This window comes from Anolis carolinensis, chromosome 6 (assembly GCF_035594765.1).
Source record: "Anolis carolinensis isolate JA03-04 chromosome 6, rAnoCar3.1.pri, whole genome shotgun sequence".
NCBI classification, from domain to species: domain Eukaryota; kingdom Metazoa; phylum Chordata; class Lepidosauria; order Squamata; family Dactyloidae; genus Anolis; species Anolis carolinensis.
Window position 1 is genome coordinate 92,427,938 of NC_085846.1, and position 22,170 is coordinate 92,450,107.

At 39.0% G+C, this 22,170-nt stretch overlaps 1 protein-coding gene across 1 annotated transcript in view; it reads right to left on the reverse strand.

Moving 5' to 3' along the window:
- Window positions 1-22,170, reverse strand: part of col1a2 (collagen type I alpha 2 chain) — a 58,924-nt gene that overhangs the window by 22,371 nt on the left and 14,383 nt on the right. Inside the window, exons 9-30 of the mRNA XM_008112535.3 lie at window positions 21,841-21,894; window positions 20,669-20,722; window positions 19,281-19,325; window positions 18,919-18,972; window positions 18,768-18,812; window positions 15,795-15,848; window positions 14,494-14,592; window positions 14,328-14,372; window positions 14,119-14,217; window positions 12,521-12,574; window positions 12,309-12,416; window positions 10,092-10,145; window positions 9,868-9,966; window positions 8,824-8,877; window positions 7,801-7,899; window positions 6,588-6,641; window positions 6,098-6,151; window positions 5,278-5,331; window positions 4,787-4,840; window positions 4,260-4,304; window positions 2,760-2,858; window positions 498-605 (exon numbers count right to left, since the gene is read on the reverse strand). Coding sequence (XP_008110742.3) covers window positions 498-605; window positions 2,760-2,858; window positions 4,260-4,304; window positions 4,787-4,840; window positions 5,278-5,331; window positions 6,098-6,151; window positions 6,588-6,641; window positions 7,801-7,899; window positions 8,824-8,877; window positions 9,868-9,966; window positions 10,092-10,145; window positions 12,309-12,416; window positions 12,521-12,574; window positions 14,119-14,217; window positions 14,328-14,372; window positions 14,494-14,592; window positions 15,795-15,848; window positions 18,768-18,812; window positions 18,919-18,972; window positions 19,281-19,325; window positions 20,669-20,722; window positions 21,841-21,894 — 1,485 coding nt within the window. The remainder of the gene's footprint in view (window positions 1-497; window positions 606-2,759; window positions 2,859-4,259; window positions 4,305-4,786; window positions 4,841-5,277; window positions 5,332-6,097; window positions 6,152-6,587; window positions 6,642-7,800; window positions 7,900-8,823; window positions 8,878-9,867; window positions 9,967-10,091; window positions 10,146-12,308; window positions 12,417-12,520; window positions 12,575-14,118; window positions 14,218-14,327; window positions 14,373-14,493; window positions 14,593-15,794; window positions 15,849-18,767; window positions 18,813-18,918; window positions 18,973-19,280; window positions 19,326-20,668; window positions 20,723-21,840; window positions 21,895-22,170) is intronic.

The following is a 22,170-nucleotide window of genomic DNA, read 5'->3' on the forward strand; positions in this document are numbered from 1 at the left end:
ATAGGGCATACGAGAACTGTAAGGGTCAACTAGGGGGAAAATAGTGTCATTTATGCTCCCTTGAGCTCACTGTTAGAAAGTTGGGTGTCCATGTAACCAATTAATTAGCAAAATAAAATACAACATAGACATACATATTTCTAAGCCTGAAGCCTGAATCTCCTGATCATCAACAACTTAAGCACAGAAAATTTTCCAAAGGGGAACAATGTTTGTGCAAATGTTTAGGATTTCAGGTTAGGAAAGAGTAACGTCTTGAGTAGAGGCCCCCAAATTTGTAAATAAGTTATACTAGCTTTGGTTCAGCTAGCACAGTATTGCCTGCATTGAACAGTACCAGCTCTCTGGGGTTTTAGAGAGAGGTTTTGACTTCTCCGCACCCCAAGAGTGCTAGTAATTGAACATGGGACCTTCTTTATGCCAAGTGTGTGGCCTATAGTTTTTCGCCCCCAAAGAAGCTCTTGTGTTACCCCCTGGGTTGTCTTTTTCTGCCTTACCTTTTCACCTTTGCCTCCTGGGACACCAGCAATGCCTCTCTCTCCAGGGATTCCACTGGGACCAGAGGGACCTGCGCCACCATTTAGACCAGCGTTACCGGGTTCGCCCTAGCAGAAGAAGGAAAGTTTAAACTATGTGAAAACAAGCAGCTTAATGCACTGAACTACTATACCATCAAGTGTAAGTTAATCTCCTGAAAGGCACAGCAACATATCTGAGTACAGCTGGATATCCTGCAGCGAGTATTTCTTAGCATTGTTCATTCAAATAACCCAATTCATTGAAATAACATGGCCAATCTTGATTTCAAATTAAATTGATAATCTGTAGGACTGTCTGTTGTTGTTGTTTCTGACCTACATTTGACTAAACAAACCTATCACAGGGTCTCCGGGGGCTGAGTTTGTCATTTGTCCAAGGCCACCTACTTGGTGCCCATGGCCAAGGGGGAAATCAAACCCTGATCTCCAGAGTCATAGTCCAAAGCTCAAATCACAGCACCATGCTGGCTCTTGGGTGTCTACCAGAAGCTCACAATTCTCACTGGTTATTCAAGTGGAGAATTACATGCCTCTATTGTTCAGAATGTGAACCACTGGTAATTATAAAGGATCCATTCAAATCTTGGCAGTGCCCATGAATGTCAGAAATCATGGGCCATACATTTTCCATGCTCAAAGCTTCCAGAGTCTGAAGCTTAATTGTCTATTAATAACACTACTGCTTTTGAAAAGAGGGGCACATTTCAGATTCATCAAGGATGCACCTACACAAAATAGGATACAGTAGAGTCTCACTTATCCAACCTTCACTTATCCAACGTTCTGTATTATCCAATGCAGTCTGCCTTTTAGTAGTCAATGTTTTTGTAGTCAATGTTTTCAATACATTGCAATGTTCTGGTGCTAAATTCGTAAATACAGTCATTACTACATAACGTTACCAACTATTCAACTGTTTTTTCTGTCGATTTGTTGTAAAACATGATGTTTTGATGCTTAATTTGTGAAATCATAATGTAATTTGACATTTAATATGCTTTTCGTTATTATCCAACATTTTTGCTTATCCAACGTTCTGCTGGTCTGTTTATGTTGGATAAGTGAGACTCTACTGTATATCCATGAACAATGCAGCACAGCATCCCTTTCTAGCAATTCTATTGGATCAGTATTTTGAGGCTACAGTCCATCTCAAACTCTATTTAAGAATCCTGTCCCTTTCTAGTTTTGGACTCTGCCTCATCTCTGCCCTACAGTAAAACAGGTCAGGCTCAGTGAGCATGCATGTATATATTAGGATATCTATACTACTAGCCAGATGCAAGCATATTCAAGTATTGGTCTCCTTGAACCATCAAACTCATTGTGTGATCAGCAACAAACTTCCAGCCTTAGCTACCAAAAGGGTTGTTGTGAAGATAAAGTAAGGGGAAAGGAGAGCAATATATGCTGCCTTGGGGAAAGCCATATAGTCTGGAAAACCATATAATTCCAGAATTCCTCACAGTTGGTTTCCAAAAAAGCAACTTCCCCACATTTCTGGAATAATAGGATATAAATGTAAAGCATGCATGCCTGATCAGGCTTTCAAGTCTCCCACATTAAAAATGAAGATGGAAATTATATCGTCTTCCAGATGTTGTTGAACTGAAGTTCCCAGGATTCTTCACCACTCTTGATGAAGGGTGATGGGACTTGCCCATCAGTAAGGCTTGCTCATCCCTGTTCCAGAGCAAACTTTAAATCTAGGATGGAAATCATGTGGCTCTCCAGATATTCTTGGACTGCAACTTACAGCATTCACACCATTGGCTATGCTGACCAGGATCAATGGGAGTTGCATTCAACAGCATCTGGAAGATTCATGATTCCGAGCTCCATTTCCATTCCACATACAGATCTTCTGTTTAAATAATTGAGATGAAGCAATGCATGTGGTCTATGGGCTCTCTGTGTCACAAACACAGCTTTTCAAAACGGAACCTCTAACAACGAAGAGAGAGTAGGTTAAAATCTCAAGCCAAAAAAAGACTTCTCAGTGTTTGCTGTAACATCTGGTTTATGCATTGTTTGGGCAGCTCCCACTTCCATTTCCCACATAATGAAAGCTCTGAAGGCAGACTGAAAAATATGCAATTTGAGCATGCACTGAGGATCTGGTGTTTCAAGAAGGAACACATGGAAGTTGTTGTCATCAGCAGTACATGCATGAAGTGCCCTCCTCAGGACTTCAGGGAAACTGCAGCCGTTGTGCCTTACCTTGTTGCCATCAGGTCCTGGGGGGCCAGATGGGCCACGGTTTCCAATGGGGCCTGAAGGACCAACTGCGCCACTTTCACCTGGAGCCCCACGCTCGCCCTACAGGAAACAACATTGTTGTAAATTTATTTGGGATCCAGAGAGAGCAATTTGTTACTATGAAGAAGAACAGTATTGAATACTATTGTGAGCTCACAAAAATTCATTGTTGATGAGTGGGTGTTTTTAGGATTAAGCAGAACTTGGAAAACAATACACGTTTGCAGGAGTTAGGGGTGCAGGACCTCCTTGAACATGGAAAAACCAAAATAAAAAACACTATTTCTTTTAACTGAGAGAAGACACATCTAAGACTCTCTGGGTCCTCCAGGACAACTGGACATTGACCTACAGAGAACATAGCAATCACACCCACAAAGGTTAAAAAACAAATGTGGAGGGCCTACTGTACTTATTCCTCAGATAATGTAAATAATGCTTACGAATAGTAGATTCTGAGAACTGTAGTTACATTTCCAAGCTGTCAATTTATGGATATGCCTAGTTCAACTTCAGGAATATTACATCCAATCAAAAATCCAAAAAACAAGCAAATATTACTTTGATCTGGCTGGAAGCGCAATATATCTTATAATAGTTTTACAACCCTGTACTAATGACAGCAACTCAGAAGTCCCATTGGATACAATGGACCTAACTGCTGAACAAGTATATATATGAGAGTAATACTAATCTGATTTTATCTCCCAGCTCAAAATTGTGTCCCTCCCAGTATGATCTGCTATGGATCATGGAGGAGAATATAAACTTATACATATAAATGCCTTCTGTATGTTGCTCATGTAGACTCATAAATATAGACTGTATGCTATGTGAATATGAAAATACCACAGGTTGATTCCAGGCTTAGCCAAAATAAACCCATTGAAATAAAAAGTATTTAAATTCATCAATTTAAGCTCCTGTTCTAGGAATGATTGAATGTAGATCCAACCCACTATATACCGTATTAGATAAAAAGCTTATTACTAATTATAGCAATGCCAGTGGCATGTCAATGTTTATGTTGTTCTCTATTGTAAAAATATTTAAACCGATAGTTCAGTTTACTAAACACAGAAGTGTGCAAGAGTCTGACTACTTGAAATAACTGCTTTCACTTTATTTTATTTCTCCCTTTTCTTCGTTTCCCTTTTCTTCAAAGAAGTCCACAGTAAATATAGATTCTGGGAAAGGGCCTTTTTCTTACTATAGCTCCTACAACTCACCAGCTGATATGAGCAATGGATGGTGTATTTTGAGAGCTTTACTATATAGACTAGTAACTTTGTCAACTTGCCTTTACTACTCTAGCATTGAATCCAACCCCATAAATTAAAACAGTCTAATTGTGTTGTAACAGCTAGCATGGTACCAAAACTTGAGTTTCAGTGACAATAATGGATCCAGGTTTTCCTGGGAATAAACCACAGAAAAATATAGAAAAAAATATAAACTTACTCTTGCGCCAGCAGGACCAGGAAGACCAAAATCACCATGGAGACCCTATTAAAAAAAGAGAAAGTAATCAATTTTAACTTAAATGAGTTTTCTTAACTGTTATTCAAGAGTCTTGATAGCTATTATCTATTGACATTTTTATCCAGTGAGATAAAAAGAGCATACCATTTTAAATGACAAAAGAGCATGTAAGCAACTATAGGGAACTAACAATTTGGGGGAATAAAATCAAGTTTTGCATATTTACATATGATAATCGTATATCATTTGTGTTCAGATATTAATATTTTCACCATAGAATCAAAACCATTCTCACAGGCTTCTTTACAATTATACTTACAGTAACTACTGCAACCTGCTGTTCACCTTGGCATGTTAAGACATATATGACAGAAAGGATCTGAAGGCTATCACATGTTAAGAAAGGTAATCTAGGCCTTCTCCCCTTGGCCATACAAGACATTTGTTAATTCCGTTTGTGTGGTTCTGAAGATCATATCTTATAAATAACTTAATTTATCACTTACTCTTTCACCTGGTTTGCCAGCTTCACCAACTGGGCCTGAGGGACCTGGAAGGCCCTACATGAGAAGAAAAGAGAGGTACTAAAAAACTAATTATGATAATGTTAAATATACTTTAGATGTGAATCTATTCTTCCTACAGAAAAGCATTACTAAACGTCTTGTTCTGGATGGCAGTCTAAAGAACAGGAAGTCAATTGTGCCTTAAAAGCTGAGTTCCAGGCATCTCCAAAATTATTCTGAAGCATGGAACTAAGTCCTAGGGCTGATCACTCCACCCTTTTGTTCTACGTGAAAACTTGTCTCACTTTTACTGAAGCATTCTAACTATTAAAGTGGATTTCCTGAAATGAAAGCAAAAGACTGTGCAAAACAGCTCAGTTCTGCTGCACAACAAGCTTCACATATCTTGGATATGTCTCAATTATTTTGCTTATTACCCCCAACATCCCAACCAAGAAAAGTTACATCTGGTTTAGTATATCTCCACTTACTTGGAAGCCAGGAGGACCAGCGGGACCAGTTTCACCTTTAGAGCCAGTATTGCCCTAACCAAAAAGAGAAGGGAAAAAAGCAAGCTCTGATTAAATATAAATACACATATATGGGCACACACTCAATTCAGGAAGTTTTTAAAAAAGTTATTTTTGCACATCTCAATAAATTGAGGTTATCAAGATATGGTGTGTGCTGCTCCCTCGCCATTTCTGCCTCAGTGCAGCTACAATGAGTTTCAAATCTTTCTCCCCTCCAATTAGCTTAAAATCTTAATTTTTTTTAACTATGCTAAACCTTCACTATGATTTGTAAGGAGCAAGGAAACTTCAAACCATGGGCTAGAAAACTGCAAAGTTTCATCAACAAATCATGGTTAAATTAATCACTGATTAAGGTTCACATGGAAGAAGCTTCTAGTCTTCTGGAAGCTTGCTAGAGAGGGTAGGGGAAGGAGGGGAGCAACTGAGTCGGTTCATTTCCCTCATGACTGGTGTTGGGGGGGGGGGGGGATAAACACTGTTTACTATGACACCAGCCATTAAATATGTCTGAGCTTTAACATTTACAGAGGAGGCCTTTCTCTCTGTCCCATCACTTTTTTTATGGGGCCATGAGGGAGGGCTTTCTTGGTTCCTAGATTATGAGATGCCCTTGCAAGAGACATTAGGGTAACTCTTTTCCTGTGGCCCTTCCATTACTAAGTGTAAATGGAGAAGATAGCCTTCAAATATTTCCATTGACATTTATGAGCAACCACTCCAGAGAATAGGGTTCTCTGATTGCATCAAGGATTAACAGGGCTGATCTTGTACTTACAATGACACCAGCTGGTCCTTGAGCTCCGTTGTTTCCATCAGGTCCAGGAGCACCCTAGAAGAACAGAGATTTAGCTAAGTAAACAACGAACATTCTTCCTCTTAATTTACAGAGGCTTCCTAGGCTGCTTTTACATCTCTTGGCCCTATCAGACTTCTTGGATCCTCAGGACTTCCTTTGGTCCTCAGTCCCATTCAGGTGAACTGCTTCTCCTGGAAGCTTTCAGAAGAGGTAATGCACTGCACTATTTATTGTTTTAAAAATCTATTTTTCAAACCCATACATTGATTTTTAGTCATTTCTGGTTTTCAGTAATTTCTGGAGAGGCACATATGTGAGTCACATGGAATTCGCAAAGTGCCTGGAGGGTTCCAGTAGTAGAAATGTGCCCCCCCAAGACCTTTTATAGTTGTCCATGCTTGCTTTACACTGACTTGCAGAACTCACTCTTAGATTTCCCTAATCCAGGACATAAAGAAATGGTACATACCCGATTTCCAGTAACACCAACATGGCCTCTGTCACCAGGTTTGCCAGGCTCACCCTGTGGTCGAAGAGAAAAAAAATTAAAATAAGATACCATATTAGAAAGAACCATAGCTTCACTAAGATTATTTCACTTTGATGGTTGTATTTTCTCATTACACTCTCAGATCAGGGCTGAAGTATCAGGTGGACCAGAATATAGAAGAGGTGTGTGTGTGTGTGGGTTTTTTGTTAACCAAAAGAAAAGGTAACTTTTCAAAGCTGTGGTTTGAATGTTTGCTAAGATCCAAACTTCTTCTGGGGGTAAAGGGCACCATCAATGTGGACCCCCCCCCCCAGATCAGCTGTTCATCCTACTTATGGCTGCCTCCTATTCGTTTACCTATCATCCTCTGGTCCCGAAGGGATGAGAAAATGAGTAACAAAGACTAAGGATGTATTTCTTCCTTAAGTTTCATTCTCAAAGGAAGCAACAAGTGATTCTAGCATTTTCCTTCCCATTGTGAGAAATGTTTTTGTAAAGATTATTCACTATGCAACTTATTCTGTGAAAAAATTTCCCTGTGGTTTTTATGTGCAGAAAAAACAGCATTTCTTGCACATATGAGAACATTTCTGCAACTAAACTGTTATGCTTTGCATAAAGGAAATCCATGTGTGAATTTTGTACATATTAAGTCTCAAATTCTATGGCATGCTTCCCCTGGAAGCTGGCCACAGAGATGTGTTGGAGGATTTTAAATGTCTGGAGAGGTCTTTTCTCTAAGCTTTTTCTACGCTCTCCAAAGTAATTCTATAATGTGCTTCTACATATCATAGAAAGACATGGGAGAACATAGAGAATCATACATTTCAATACAGTTCCTGCTACCCATGCTTCACATCTCCTGATAAGCCTAGGAACATATTTCCAGAATATATGAGGGATGGAATATAATGATAAAATAAATAGATAAACTAAGCAAAAGAAGCAGCAGATGCATGGGACTGAGAGCTATCTCCTGGTGCTTCGTAATGCCATCAGCATAGTACTGAACACAGCAAGGCAAAGTCATGGGTTCTTGACATTATATCAACACTATAAGGATGTCACTGGTGTTCTTTTCTGCCAAAAGCAAGAAACATGATGATACGAACACTGGTGCTATAACCAGCTCCCTGAGTAGCCACAAGCTGTAGCCATATATGGTGACACCACAAAGCTCCTTGGCACTTACATTGGGACCTTTTGGTCCTGGGAATCCGATGTTGCCAGGTTCACCTCTTGGACCAGCTGGGCCAACTGGGCCAGGACGACCATCAGGACCAGGCAGACCCTGGGGGATAAAGAACATAGCTTTTATTATAGGTACACAGCTTCTGTGCCCGAAAATAGTCCTTCTGTTGAGAGCAGCCTGACTTTTACAATCAGTAGCCGGATCTAAGTTATGCTCCACATTTGTGAGTTTCACTTGTATGGATTGGATTAAGAGTTGATTTGATCATTATGTTTTCACAGGCAGTTGACAATAGAGTTGCACCCAAGGACCTAGAGATTCCCAGCAAGATGTTCTCCCATGTGAAAACAAATTGTAATTTTTTTATTCACTGTTTTTTCACTTTCACAAGGGTCTTGCACCCTCAACCCCAGCAAATGTGAAAAGCTAACTGAACTTCAGTATCATTCCAAAGGTGTTGGAAATCAGGCAAAAGATGCTATCAAAAGCATGTGAAATTTGGAACTTTTAAAAACAGCAGTATATATACCTAGAATCTCACCACCTCAATAATGATCAGATTCATGTTGTTATAAGCTGTAGTTCTTTAATCATTGTGTCCTATTGACACAACAGCTGTATATATAGTTTGGCTGATAAACTTCCTGTTGAAGGGGATAAAGACCTAGCAGAGACCTGTCCAGAACTACGTATGTTAACTTCTTAACAAATGGACACCTCTTTGAAGCCTGAATCAAAAGTCAAATTTCAATAAGCAATGAGGGTTAGGGGGGAAGTGGAAGTAGGTGAGAGAAACTGGGACATTTTAAAAGTAGCTGAAAAAGTGGGACTAATCAGGCTTGTTCTACCAAAGTGAGACAATTGGAGGGCACATGATAAAACAAAATTCAAATGACAAACAACACAATATGGGGGTGGCATAGGGGTGAAACTGCTGTTGAAATTACTTATGCGAGTAAATGTGCAATGTAGAAGATACATTTTCTAAAAGCCTCCCCCTAAAAAAAAAGTAGAGATACTTACAACAGAGCCTTCCTTGCCGGCTGGGCCAGGGCTTCCAGATTGACCAGGGAGACCCTAAAAAAGCAAAGAAATTTACCTTAATATGATCTTTTGGTTTATTTGAAATTGGAATGTATACTCTCCCACTCTGCCTGTCACACACAAATATTCATGAATGGATGATAAAATGGTGTGGTATTGTTTAAAAAATGTCTATACTGACTGGGAAATGTCTCAATTACAAACGAGTGAAGTTGTCTCTCAAGTAATAGTAAAATTTTATGTCTGACTGTTCTTCAATCAGAGTTAATCCCAGGTAAGTGAGTATAGGATTCCAGCCTAAATGTATAGGATGGATTAAGATTCATATTTGTAAAATGGGAATATGAATGGACTACTCAGCATGGCTGTGAAAGCTAAGGAAAGCATAGAATTTAAACCAGTTCTTGTTGCTACAAATAAACGTTATTTAAAACCATCTACATGTACATTGTTGTAACCATTGTTTGTTGCTTTGAATACCACCCATGGGAGAAAGGCGGGATAATAATAATAATAATAATAATAATAATAATAATAATAATAATAATAATAATAATATATCCATTATCTGCAATTCCGAAATCTGAAATACTCCAAAATTGTCCAGAGACAGTGATACCTTGGCCTTCCGATAGTTTAATGTACACAAACTTGATTTCATGCAGAACATTATTTAAAAACATTGTTTAAAATGACCACCAGGCTCTGCATATAAGGTGTATATGAAACATGAATGGATTCTGTGATTTAATTTGGGTCCCATCTCCAAGACATCTAATTATGTACATGAATGCAAATACAGCTATTCCAAAATCCAAACCAATATGAAATCCAGTCTGGTCCCAAATATTTTGGATAAAGGATATTCCACCTGTATTTGATTCCTTTAAATGGGCAATTGAATTCACCTATATTGAAATATATACATATATGTTTTGAGTAGGCAGATCCATGTGTTTATTTGGATGTTGCTTATAAAGTGAAATCCTCGTCATCTCTACCATCACCATCACCCATACTTACTCTTGGGCCCATGAGACCTGGTTCACCAGGGCGACCTGCATCACCATTAGGACCTTTAGCACCTGCAGCACCAGTAGCACCACGGTTGCCAGCAAGGCCCTAGAGAGAACAAATCATGGTCAATAGGTGAAATTAGCTTTCTGGCTTTTCAGTTAAACAAAAAAAAGTCAACTTGATTAAGTTGTTCTTTGTATTGAAAACAAAAGCAGTAATAAGCAGCTTACTATAGCACCAGCTCTGCCGTCAGATCCAGGAAGACCACGAGATCCAGGAACACCCTATGAAAAAAAAGAAGACAAATATGTGGTTGGAAATGAGGGGAAAAATTCAGCCAGAAGGCAAAAATACAAAGCTTGTGACTAGGACTTAAAAAAGAATGCCTGGAATTTTCTGATGCAGTGAATGTCTTTTCATTCTATGAAGGTCTTGGAGAAAGGTCTGAAACCCGATCTTCCTTCCCCTTTTATTTTATAACTTATTTTTGAATTTATGTGACCCTAGGTATCTTGGAAGAAGACGGAAAAGTTTGGTCTTTACTGGATGCTAAAGAGCACATTTTAGGACAACAGAAAGCTCCTTGTGTAGTGGAAGGTAGCCACAACACGTAAAATAAGCCTTCACCATCATCCGTATCACCTATGCTGGTCTTGTGCCATTCCTAATATCAAAGATTGAGGTGGGCAGAAGCATCCCTCATAAAAGCCAACTTGATCAGGAGGAATTCAGTTGTGCTCTACATCTTAAGACCATCAAGACAGACCCATATTTTGAAGCACTTTGGTCAGGTTTATCTCTAAATCTTTATATTTCTTGATTTTAATGGAAGATGGAAAATTATCCAGATGAGAAACAAAATGGAGCACCCCTATATTTATTAAGGAGCTGCATTTCCATAACACTACCATAAATCTCATTTTAATTTTCACTCCAATTCAGGTAGGCCCAGTGAATAAATGGCAATTTGCTCAATCATCACTGATATAATTCACTAATTGGGACTTAAAAATGGATTTAGTAAATATTATACCTTTTATATCTCAAATTAGGTAATGTAGCACCTTATCTGAGTTATAATTGAACTTGTGATGTAATCATAACTTTTAGAAAATATTATAATCTGAGTTCTGTATCCATGGGACAAAAACAATGACTTGTCACACCAATATCTTATACGACAGGGCCAATTATTATATTTTTCCATTAACGCAAACATTCCCATGGATTATCTCTGTCCCTATATAAAACCTGGGAAAACAATGTATGAATACATTGCGCATGTGAATTCCACACAGTCAAAGACTGGTAGAACACAGTAGCTCTCCACAGAGGTCACAATAGTTTCTATTTTGACTCTCAGCAGTACAGAAATTTCCATGGAAGCTAAAGTCAAAAACAATACTGTTTGGATAATCTTTTTTCCAGATCTCTGTTAGACTCTAAGTTTACGCAAGCCTCTATTAAACATTCTGTTCTTTCTAAACAACTAAAATTACACCTGTCTTAAGAAATAAGCACTAGCCATTCAATTTACTAATTCTGTACAAAAGCTAACTTTGAAAGGTCTTTTAAAAATTGGGCATTAAGGCCTTGTGGATTTATTCTTATCATTGGTGTAATTTTGTTTTAGTAACCAGTGATATCAATAGAACAATATGATTTATCTGATTTCCTTTCAGGGAATATTTTGCTGAGTTGCTGTGGACAGGTGTTTCTTTAAGATTCAAGGAAATGTGTTTTGCCAAAAGAAGTTCATGGTCCTGCTAAGTATTGTATGGGCTACCATGGCTGGTAGTGGTCACTAGTGTCAATTGGGAGAGGTCTATCTCAGCCCTTAATTGGGGCCTATTAACAGAGATCTGTTACATGGGATACTCATAGGACTATACTGTATGCAACCAGCAGGAAGTGCTTCCATCAAAGAGTTAAATGGTCCACCACGCATCTTTTCTGGCATGGGACCAGAAAACCAGGCCCCTTCCATACAGCTGAATAAAAACTCACATTTTCTGCTTTGAATTGGAATATATGGCAATGTGTACTCAGTAACTCAGTTCAAAGCAGATAATGTGGGATTTTCTGCCTTAATATTCTGGGTTATATGACTGTGTAGAAGGGCCCACATTCAAGCATAGCTAAGGTTAAATTACTCTGCACAGAAAGTTGCTTTATTCCTATTAAGTCTATTTATCAATTGAGCCAAAGCTGTCTGATCCCAGAGCTAGTAACGTTCTAGGGTCTTGGATAAAGGTCATTATTAATTAAATAATTAGATTTATATTCCATTTTTTTTCCTGGATTGGTATTCGAAGTGCTTATTTTCCATTGCCACTTCCCACAACCTGCTAAACCCTTCTGCACTCAGTGTCTGCATTCTAGTCCTTCCTTGGAAATTCCCCTGATACTTTCCACTGTCTTATTTTTACAGCATGCACAGGACTTACTCTTAAACCTGCAGGTCCAGAGGGACCAGAAGATCCTGGTTCACCGGTGGAACCTCTCTTGCCTTCTTCTCCACTTGGACCAGGATTGCCAGCTGCGCCAGCAGAACCCTGTTTGGTTGTAAAGAGAGCAGAAGAGCCTTGAGTAACAGACCATATTGAGCAGGGAAAGTAAAACAATCCCGTATTGTTTTATAATGTGTTATCATACTTACAGGCTCACCCTTGTTACCAGTTTCACCCTTGGATCCAGCAGGGCCGGGCTCACCCTAAAGGGACACAGAATAAAAGATCTCAACATTGAATACTCTAGTACTCTTGTAAGCTACAGGTTCATAAAACAGAAAAGAATACCAGCAGCAGACAGTCCTGCTTAAAACCTCAGAAATCGTCCTAACTTAGACCAGTGCTAAGTTGGTAGTGGTAGTGGGAGCCTTAAAAAAATCAACACAACCCACTTCTCAAATTTCTCTCCCAAATTTTAGCCCCTCCAGTAGTATGTCTAAAATCAGTAGCTAAAAGGTCTGGAAGAAGCATTATTAGGATCTGTCCCCACCTTTATCATTTGAGCAGTGGTCTGGATTGTGTATTCACAGTATTGGGGCAAGGAAGAGATTGGGAGGAGAAATAAGACAGCCAAAATAGCATAATACAGTGGTTCTCAACCTGTGGGTCCCCAGGTGTTTTAGCCTACAACTTCCAGAAATCCCAGCCAGTTTACTAGCTGTTAGGATTTCTGGGAGTTGAAGGCCAAAACATCTGGGGACCTACAGGTTGAGAACCACTGGTGTAATAATACGATGAACTGGGATGTTCCTAGTTCAAACCTGGTTTTAGTCTAGGGTTTCTGAGAGTGCAAACTAGAGAACTCTCTCATATTTTTAAGGGTTGGGTAAAAGGGAAAGTTTTAACAGATGTTGTTTGTTGTTTAGTTTTCTGGCTAGCAACATCTGCTGAAAAATCTTTCTCCTTCCCACACAATAATTAAAGCTGCAGGAGCCCTTGGCATTCTTCAACGGCAACCCTTCTTTAGCCATGGCTACATTACATAGGTTCAATGTTCTTCCATATGCATAATAAATGCTGGCACACTGGATTCCTGTAAGAATTACTAATAAATAAATAGGATGAAGGAAGGGGAAGGAGAAAGCAATGAAGCAGCACCTTTAAAACTATCTGATTTTAATTTATGCTTTTGTGTTATAAACCCCTTTCTTTGAATGCAGTGCAAAGGTCACGATTTGCACCCTTCTGGCTCCTATTACATTCCATTCTGTAATGAAGCCAAATATGTGGGTTTATATCCATGAAAACCCATCCAGAAGTAAAAACCAGTTAGTCTAAAAAGTGCCACATTCTTTTTCACTATCCCTTTCTACTTCCTTTTTATGCTACAAGAAACTAACACAGAATCTTCTTTGACAAATAAATGATCCTTGATCACCAGACTGATTAGAGCTGATGGGAGTTGGAGTCTAACATCTGGAGGCCACAGATGCTTTAAAGAATGTTTGGAACACCAAAGGACAACTGTGAAATGCACATTAAATAAAAAGTACTGGTAACAGTGAATGTTTGCAATGAGACATTAACTGCCTAATGGTATTGAGCAAGAGAAGATCCTTAATAGTTTCACTATATTACTCACTGCTGAACATTAATAAAGTCACATGGATGCCCAAATATGGTGGCAAATCTTTATGCCAAGGTAATGCAGGGGAAGAAAGCATCACACTGTTTAAATTGTGCCATGTTGCCTCTGTGGAAGCAAGTGTTACAAAAGGAGACATGAATTTTAGGCATCATCACTTACAGTAAGTCCTCTAGTACCGGCAGCTCCAGCAGGTCCAGAAGGCCCAGGGATACCACGAGGACCTGGCAGACCAGGAGCACCAGCGACACCAGGAAGACCCTGTCCAAAAACAAAATAAAGGAGATGCATTACAACCTTATCATTATCTCTGAAGCACCAACAGAAGCATCATTTTTGAAATGACTTTAATTAGACCTGTGGATACTTACAGCTGCACCTTTAGCACCATTGATACCATTGGCACCAGGGTTACCCTAAAAAGACAAAGCAAGGGGAATTTTATTAAGCAGCCGCAATCCATTCATTACTGACCTCCCATGTCCTCCCAGCCAAAGAGCTTTCATTTAGCAACAGTAAAGACAAAGCTTAACTTACTGGGGGGCCAACGGGACCGGAAGCACCAGGGAGTCCAGCCTCACCACGAGGACCAGCGGGACCACTTGGGCCGGTGAGACCAGCAGAACCTACTTCACCCTGTTTGAGAGAGATATTGGATAGATATAAATAAATCTTCAAAAATGAAGTATATTGTTTATTCCAGCAAATGCATATCACTCTAATTGGTCTTTAAAGACAAACACAGAAATTGTCCTAATCCATACCACAAATAAACCAGCTAATATAATGACAATGTGTAGGGATTGTAAGCAAATTGCAGCAAGTAATTCAGCAAAATAGGTTTGTGTGAGATACATCAGCCCCAACACATATTTTAAAATAAATATACATTTGGACTTAAAGCCTTTGATATACTGCAGGTTGGTAATGCAGTCTGTAGGGAACAACATCCATTGTTAAATGATCTAATGCCAATGATATGTGTCTTCCAACTAAGAAGGCAAATTACCTCTCAAATCTGGCCCACAAACATATTGCTTTATTTTGCCAGCTGATTAAAACTTCAAATAATTCATGAAAAATAATGATCATAATAATTTAATTGGAACAACAAATACTTTCCATAGTATTTTCTTTACATGCTATATATATTCCTTTGTTGTAGTGGGGCAAAAATAATTTTGTGAACCTATTGTAAGGGAAGAAGAGTTATACTTCTGCAATATTTGTCCAATGCCCTGGTTATATTGTAATTGGCTTTTCAACCTTTCATTGGACTTGTTTAAGGAAAACAAAGCTACGTACAACTCTTTGTGCAGAAAATAATCATTTCTTAAAATGGAGAAGAGATAAAAACATTTACATGAGAAAAACCGCCCTGAGAGAAAGGAGGGATATAAATAAATATATAATAAATAATCATCTATTATGGTTTCCTTTGAAGGTACATGATGTTAGTATGGTATGGAAAGAGACAATAGAGCAGCAGATACAAGCCATTAACAATAAAATTTCATTTGAAAAGACTTCAATTTGGTTTGGATTTCAATTAAAAAATGATTTCACTCCGGGTTGTAGACTAGTACCACCTGCCTTGATCAATAGCTATCCAGGAGAATCTCAGACAAGACATTTAACTTGGTGAGACTCATCTCAGATTTTTCCTTCCTAAACATGTAATACATAATTCCTCTCTAAAGCATTTATTATATGAAAGGGTCAAACTATATTCTTCAAAAGGTACAGCTCTAACATTGATTTTCTTAAAACATTACAGATTTTTTTCCTGAGCATCTGTGCTACAGGTGTTTATTGTACTAGCAAACATATACATATACCTTGGCTCCAGGAGCACCTGGGAAACCTGGAGGTCCAGCAGAACCAATGGGACCCTGTTACAAAAAGAAGAAAAATGAGGCTGCAATAAACAGAAGGAATAGACCATGTACACTTGAATTCATCACCATAGTATGGTTCAGGCATCTTCTAAAAGATAACACATGTCATTGCTTGCAAACAATGAAAACGGAAAGGTGGAAAGTTCAAAAAGGGGAAACATATTCTGATGCTGTCCTAGATGACAAAACACCCAATGGATGATGGGGGTTAAACAGAAAGGCTGGATTACTGCTGAGATTTCTCTAACTGTACAAGGAAGAAGCCCTCACTGTGGTGATGCACTGTGAAATATTGCAGGTACTTCCATATGTTGACCATGTAGCCTAGTTTAAAAAAAATTATAACCCAAAAGTTCAATCTCCAAGATACTTAGATCTCCTGAAGCATTTCAGTTGGGAAGCCTGGTTGTTGGCCATTATCTATGTGGCGTCCATTACTGGAGGAATCCCACCCATTTCCATCCTGCCAATTTGCTGGGGCTCTTGAGTGGAAGAGGCATGCTTTCTCATAAGTAATAGTCACATCGGAAACATTAGCCTCAGTGGAAACTACTGGGAGCTAGTGATACTTTTGCAACTGCTTCTACCATCTCATCTACATCATAGCAGAGAAATAATTTGATACCCCCGATTAAGCCTGAAAAATGTGTAAGATTCTGTCACTGTATGTTTCTTTCCGTATGGGTGGTCCCATCCTCAACAACCCTTGGGGCTGAAAGATTTGAGCATCTTTGTACTGCACTTCCAATACTTGCAGGCTAAGGGCCAAGTCTAATTATACAGCTATGATACAAAAGCTTTTGCTATCACTTCTGCATGTTGGCTGTTTCATGCTCTGACCAAAAGGTAGACTCATATGATGTATGAGCCACTAAGTTCAGAATAAATCTAAGGGCAATGTATTGCTGCCTGAGGGGTATTGACCCCCACCCCTTTCTTTTTCAACTTCAAGAAGAAAGTAAAACCACAATGTTTATTAAGATCTTAATTGGTTGCAATCAATTTCTAATCTTCCAGGAGGCTCCACCATTTCAAGACAATGTGATTTAGGACAAAATGCTTTAGGGGGAAATTGTTTAGAACTGAATAGCTGACCACAACAAAATAGCCGTGAGACGAGTCCTACAGGATCATAAGGTTGCCAACTAGATGACACCTATAAAAAGCTCTCCAAAAACGCATGAGAGCGGCAATCTTGAAGCAGGATGGGGACTAGAATGGGAAACATCTCATAGTTTATGATACCAGCATAACGCAACCAAGCATATAGAATTACTTTATGATAGGATACAAGCAAGAAAGGTAACAAATGAACAAGACCCTAGGCTCAAAAATGATGTAGTAAAGGTAAATGGCATTCATCCCTAGCCATGGCACTCATCCCTAGAACTCACTCTTGGAAACAATGCAAAGTCTCTGCTTTAAGAGAAATGGAATAGGATGTCCATAAATTATAGTTCAGAACTGCTTCACACATGCCTAATGTTATACATTGATTTCACATCTCTTAAGAACATTGTACATAGTTTGTATTACGCTGCCTTTTTAAATGGCCACACACAAATGTACCTGTTGTGGCCATTTCAACATTTCAGATAGTCCAAAGTGTAAAAATAGTAAACTGGATAGAATTACTTGTTAAACACCAAAGTGGAAACATGCTTTGTGATGACAAAGTGAAATCCAGTTTGGGAGACGGAGGCTAATTCAATCAATAGGACATTGACTTAATATCTCGCCTGTAATACTCAATACTGCAATACTTTCAGCTAGGGATCAATTGCATCTTTTTAGTGTCACTGTTCAGTTCAACATGACATGTGGATCTATCTTCATTCCTTTTAAAATCTGAGGTTCAAGCATAGGTGCCATTATTTATGTAGACAAAAAGGGAACCATTCATACACAGGAAGAGTGTTTCTGAAGTCTCACTCTACAGGGAATATGCCCTCTCTCAGTCCATATATATATATATATACCAATGTGCATAGACAATTAACAGCAAATGGAAAATGGAAAACCAGATGCAGGGGAAGAATGGAGTGTGATGGATGTGGTGGGGCTAAGTGAGTACTCAGGGATGCAGGCTCCACTTGTAAAACAAAAAAGATATGTGTCCCACATGGTTGAGATTGCAAGGGAAGAATGTCTCTCACTAGGAATGCATTTGTATGGAGACTTCAGAGGTCATGGGTCTAGCCCAATGGTTCTCAACTTGTGCATCCCCAGGTGTTTTGGCCTACAACTCCTAGAAAGTTTACCAGTTGTTAAGACTTCTGGGAGTTGAAGGCCAAAACATTTGTGGACCCACAGGTTGAGAACTACTAGAGCCCTTCCCAAGTTGGTCAGGAGACAATGTGGACTGGGTCAGAATTTAAGCAGAAACAGTGAAGACTTGTCCCATGGACCTTATTTGATCCCTGTTGCTATTTTTCCTTTGATGACATCCTGATGAAATCCTATCTGGTTCTGAACAAAAAATGAGAGAAGCAATCAAACTTCATTTCGTGTTTTTGAATGATGGGGAGACAGATTCTCCAGATAGTTTAACAATGATAATTTCTTTTCTCCAGACCTTTAAATTGAGGTTTCTCTTCAACCAGGATACTAATAATATCAATGCCTTCTGTGCAGTTTTACTGTGATAGCTTGAGCTACATATGCTAAGGATGTTGATATACAGCTCTAGCATTTCAGCATTAACCTGCTAGATAAGAGTTGAACAGTCTGTGGGCATTCCCTAAGAATATTTTCTGTAGCTTCTTGGCAGCTCTTTGATATGTATTTGGGAAATATGTTTGGTTTTTGAAGATTCTTTGCTTTTCAACAGACAAACAAAGGAAACAGACAATGCAGAGAAGTCAAAGGAAAGCGATAGGACTATGAAGGACAGAATAGGAAAATCAGACTTACAGCAGGACCGCTGGGACCATTGCTTCCATCACTACCACGAGCACCCTAAAATACAAACAAATCCAAGTGACAATTTTAAATTCCTGGGATACAATAAAATAATTTTAAAATGCAAATTAAAGCCAAGTTGTATAGATAAGTAACCACTTACAACTGGACCAGGAGCACCAACTCTTCCTCTTTCACCAGGGAGACCACGAGCACCCTGAAAGCAAAGCATATATATGTTATTACATGATGTAACAGGTTGTATACACAAGAATGATTTGCATCATTTCTGCCTCTTCTCACACTTTTGAACAAGGTGCAATCCTAAGCAAATTTAAGCACACAAGCTAGATAGAATTCAATGAAAAGGAGTGAACACAGAATTCTTATAGCCTATGAAATAATAAGGTACAATTTCCATCAAGAATGATATGGAAGAAACCTATTTTACTAACTAGTAAGAACTAGCCAATCTTAAGAAATGACAGTTATTTTCATTCTAGTTGCAAGGAGGAAAATACTTACAGATTGTCCAGGGGTTCCATTTTCACCAGGGGCACCGGGTTCACCCTGCAAACAACACAGATGACCTATTCAGTATATGTTTTAAGTTATTCTTTCGCTGTATGATTTTTAGGAAAAGATCAGGCAAGTGGGATGGGTCCAGGCTTCGCTTTCTAATGTTTAAGCCATGAACAAAGCAATTACAGCAAATTAACCTCCTTAAAACATGCCTAGAGAGGTCCTCTTTACTAACTAGAAGAACAATCAAATGAGTATTGGCTGCAGCCCAGAGGAAGACAGTCATATTCTCAAGTCCCATTGAAAAGCATAATATAAGATTGTTGATATTAGTTTAACCTCCACACATTTCAATGGGAATTGTTATTTGGATTGAGATCAAAATGCTTTGCTAATTGAGGGCAACTACTGAATTAGTATGTAACAATAATTGGGCAGTGGTTCTGCTAATATATAAGGGCACTGCCTAAAGCATTCTTGCTGATTTTGTCCAGGGTAGTATAAACTACATGACCAAGTGTTAAAGTGTAAACAGAGCGTCAAGAAATCTTATTAAAATGTTAGAAATTGTTTGGAAAGGTCAACTGAGTGTCACGCATATTTAAAATGTGTTTGCCATTTCCATATGACTTTAAAACAAACAAAGCATGCTTTTGGTGCATTATACATTTGTCCTAAAGGTATGAGAACTCAGCATTTAACAGAAGATACTGATCCATATGTTTAGGGTGTGTATATTGATCTCTAACCTCCATTGAATGAATGATCCAGCTACTCATCTATAATGAAAATGGAGATGTACTCCAAATGCACTTTGAAGAGCAGATGTAGTTCTGGATCTGGGTGTACATGTTAATATCTACAAAATTTGCTCTTTTCCTTGTGTTGTGCTTGTTGCTTTTTAGCCTGGACACTAAATAGTGCAGACTAAAGAAAACTAACTGGTTGCTTAAGCTGACACCAGTCTGGAGCATTATGCTGGTCTGGCCCTAGAGTAACCACGATGGTGTCCAGATGCATCTAGCCAAACCTGCTGATCAAGACTACATTGGCCCAGATGGGTGGTCACCTTGTCCTTTATGCTGCTATGGTCACTGCCCACCAGCCATGGACCACCTGGCCATTGCTTTTCAGAACTGGACACAAGTATGACCAGAAAGAAGAGGATAGAGCTACTTTCAGGGCAGAACCTCATTGTGTTACATTCATAGCATATGCTGATTTCACTAAGGAAATCATTTTTTACTGTTCAAGGTCAGAAGGGCGGGATATAAATATGACAAATAAATAAATATATATAGCGACTAGGAAATCATAGTGCTGTTATGGAGTATGTATTCTTCCTAGAATAAACCACACAAGCTGTTTATAGTACAATCAGCCATTTTTACCTTAGTACCCTGAGCACCAGGTTCTCCTTTCCGGCCATCCAAACCATTGTGTCCCTATAATGAAGAAAGAAATATTTATTGTTAAAATCTTCCCATGTGGTCTCCTCAACTGACCCCATGACCATTGTGTGGCAAAGTATCCAGTCTATTCCAAACCCACAATGGCATGCAACGTGGCTTGGTGCTATTCAGCTTTAGACTTCATCTATCAGAGCTCTATCAGCCTAAAGGATTTCATGGCCTGATAATCTACTTTTCCTTTCATACAACTGTGCATATAAATGTACACAGCACATTAGAGTACAAGATATTATATTCCTGTCCCCAAGTAGTTTGCTAGCTACTGATTTCCACATAGAATGATGAAGCAAATACTCAGAAAGAATATGTGCTTGTTTAGAAAAATGCTTATATCCTGAACCAGTGGAAAGGAATCTCTTGTATTCCAGGTCTTAAGAGTCCTGGTCAATAGGGTCAGTTCTCACGGATGATGGAAGCTATTTTGTAAGACTGTGCCACGTGTAAACAAATAATACAATCTTTAATACCACCTGTGGCAAGTGAATTTTGGGTTCTGTCTGAGGACTCTTCCAAACAGGTCCAAATCGCAAAAGGAATCGGGATTTAAAATCCTGATTCCTTTCGCGATTTAGGCCACACATAGGGTCCAAATTCCAGGTTTTCCCTGGGAATGTGGCTATATGCCCTCCCAGGTTGAAGTTGACCTGGGAGGGCATGTAGCCAGCCCTCAGCTCCCCATTTCTCCTGTAAACTTGCTAGAGGGGCTGACTACATTCTCAGCCCAGATGGAGAAAGCTTCTGACCCGTCAAAATGACACAGCAGCAGCTTTGAAGAGGGGAGGAGAAAAATCCTCCCTCTCCTCTCGAAACCTCCAAAAAACTGGGATGACAATGGGAATTGGCCCCTGGGATTGCGCAAAGGCGGTCCTGAGAGTCAACCCCTACAGGCCCAACACCTGAAAAGATCCGGTTCTTGCAGTAAGGTCCAGATTTTTTCAGGTGTTTTTAAAATCCAGAATAAATTGGTTTACTCTGGATTAATCTGACGCATCGTTTGGACAAGGTGATGCATGCACAGTGCATGCCACTGAAACAACACCTTCTCAATAGCCATGTTTTTAATTGTATTCTTGTCTCAGAGAAATGCTCACCCTTATTCCTTTGAAGCCAGGCAGGCCAGGAGTTCCAGGAAAGCCACGAGCACCCTTGGAAAAAATAAGAGTTTATTGTCAAAATAATTCATATCTACATATTGTGGGACAAAGTAGATGTGCTCAATGACTCAGAAAGAGGTGTGTTCCTTAAACTAGTAATTTGCAGGTCATACTTTTAAACAGAGCATTTTTATGGACAAGGCTGGCTTCAGCTGAGAAGTTACAATGCAAATCTAAATTCTATATCAGCTGGAATATTCATCCACACTATACATGCTTTGCCTTTTGTTTTCTCTTTTTCATCAGTTACAAAGCAAGTCTTACAGA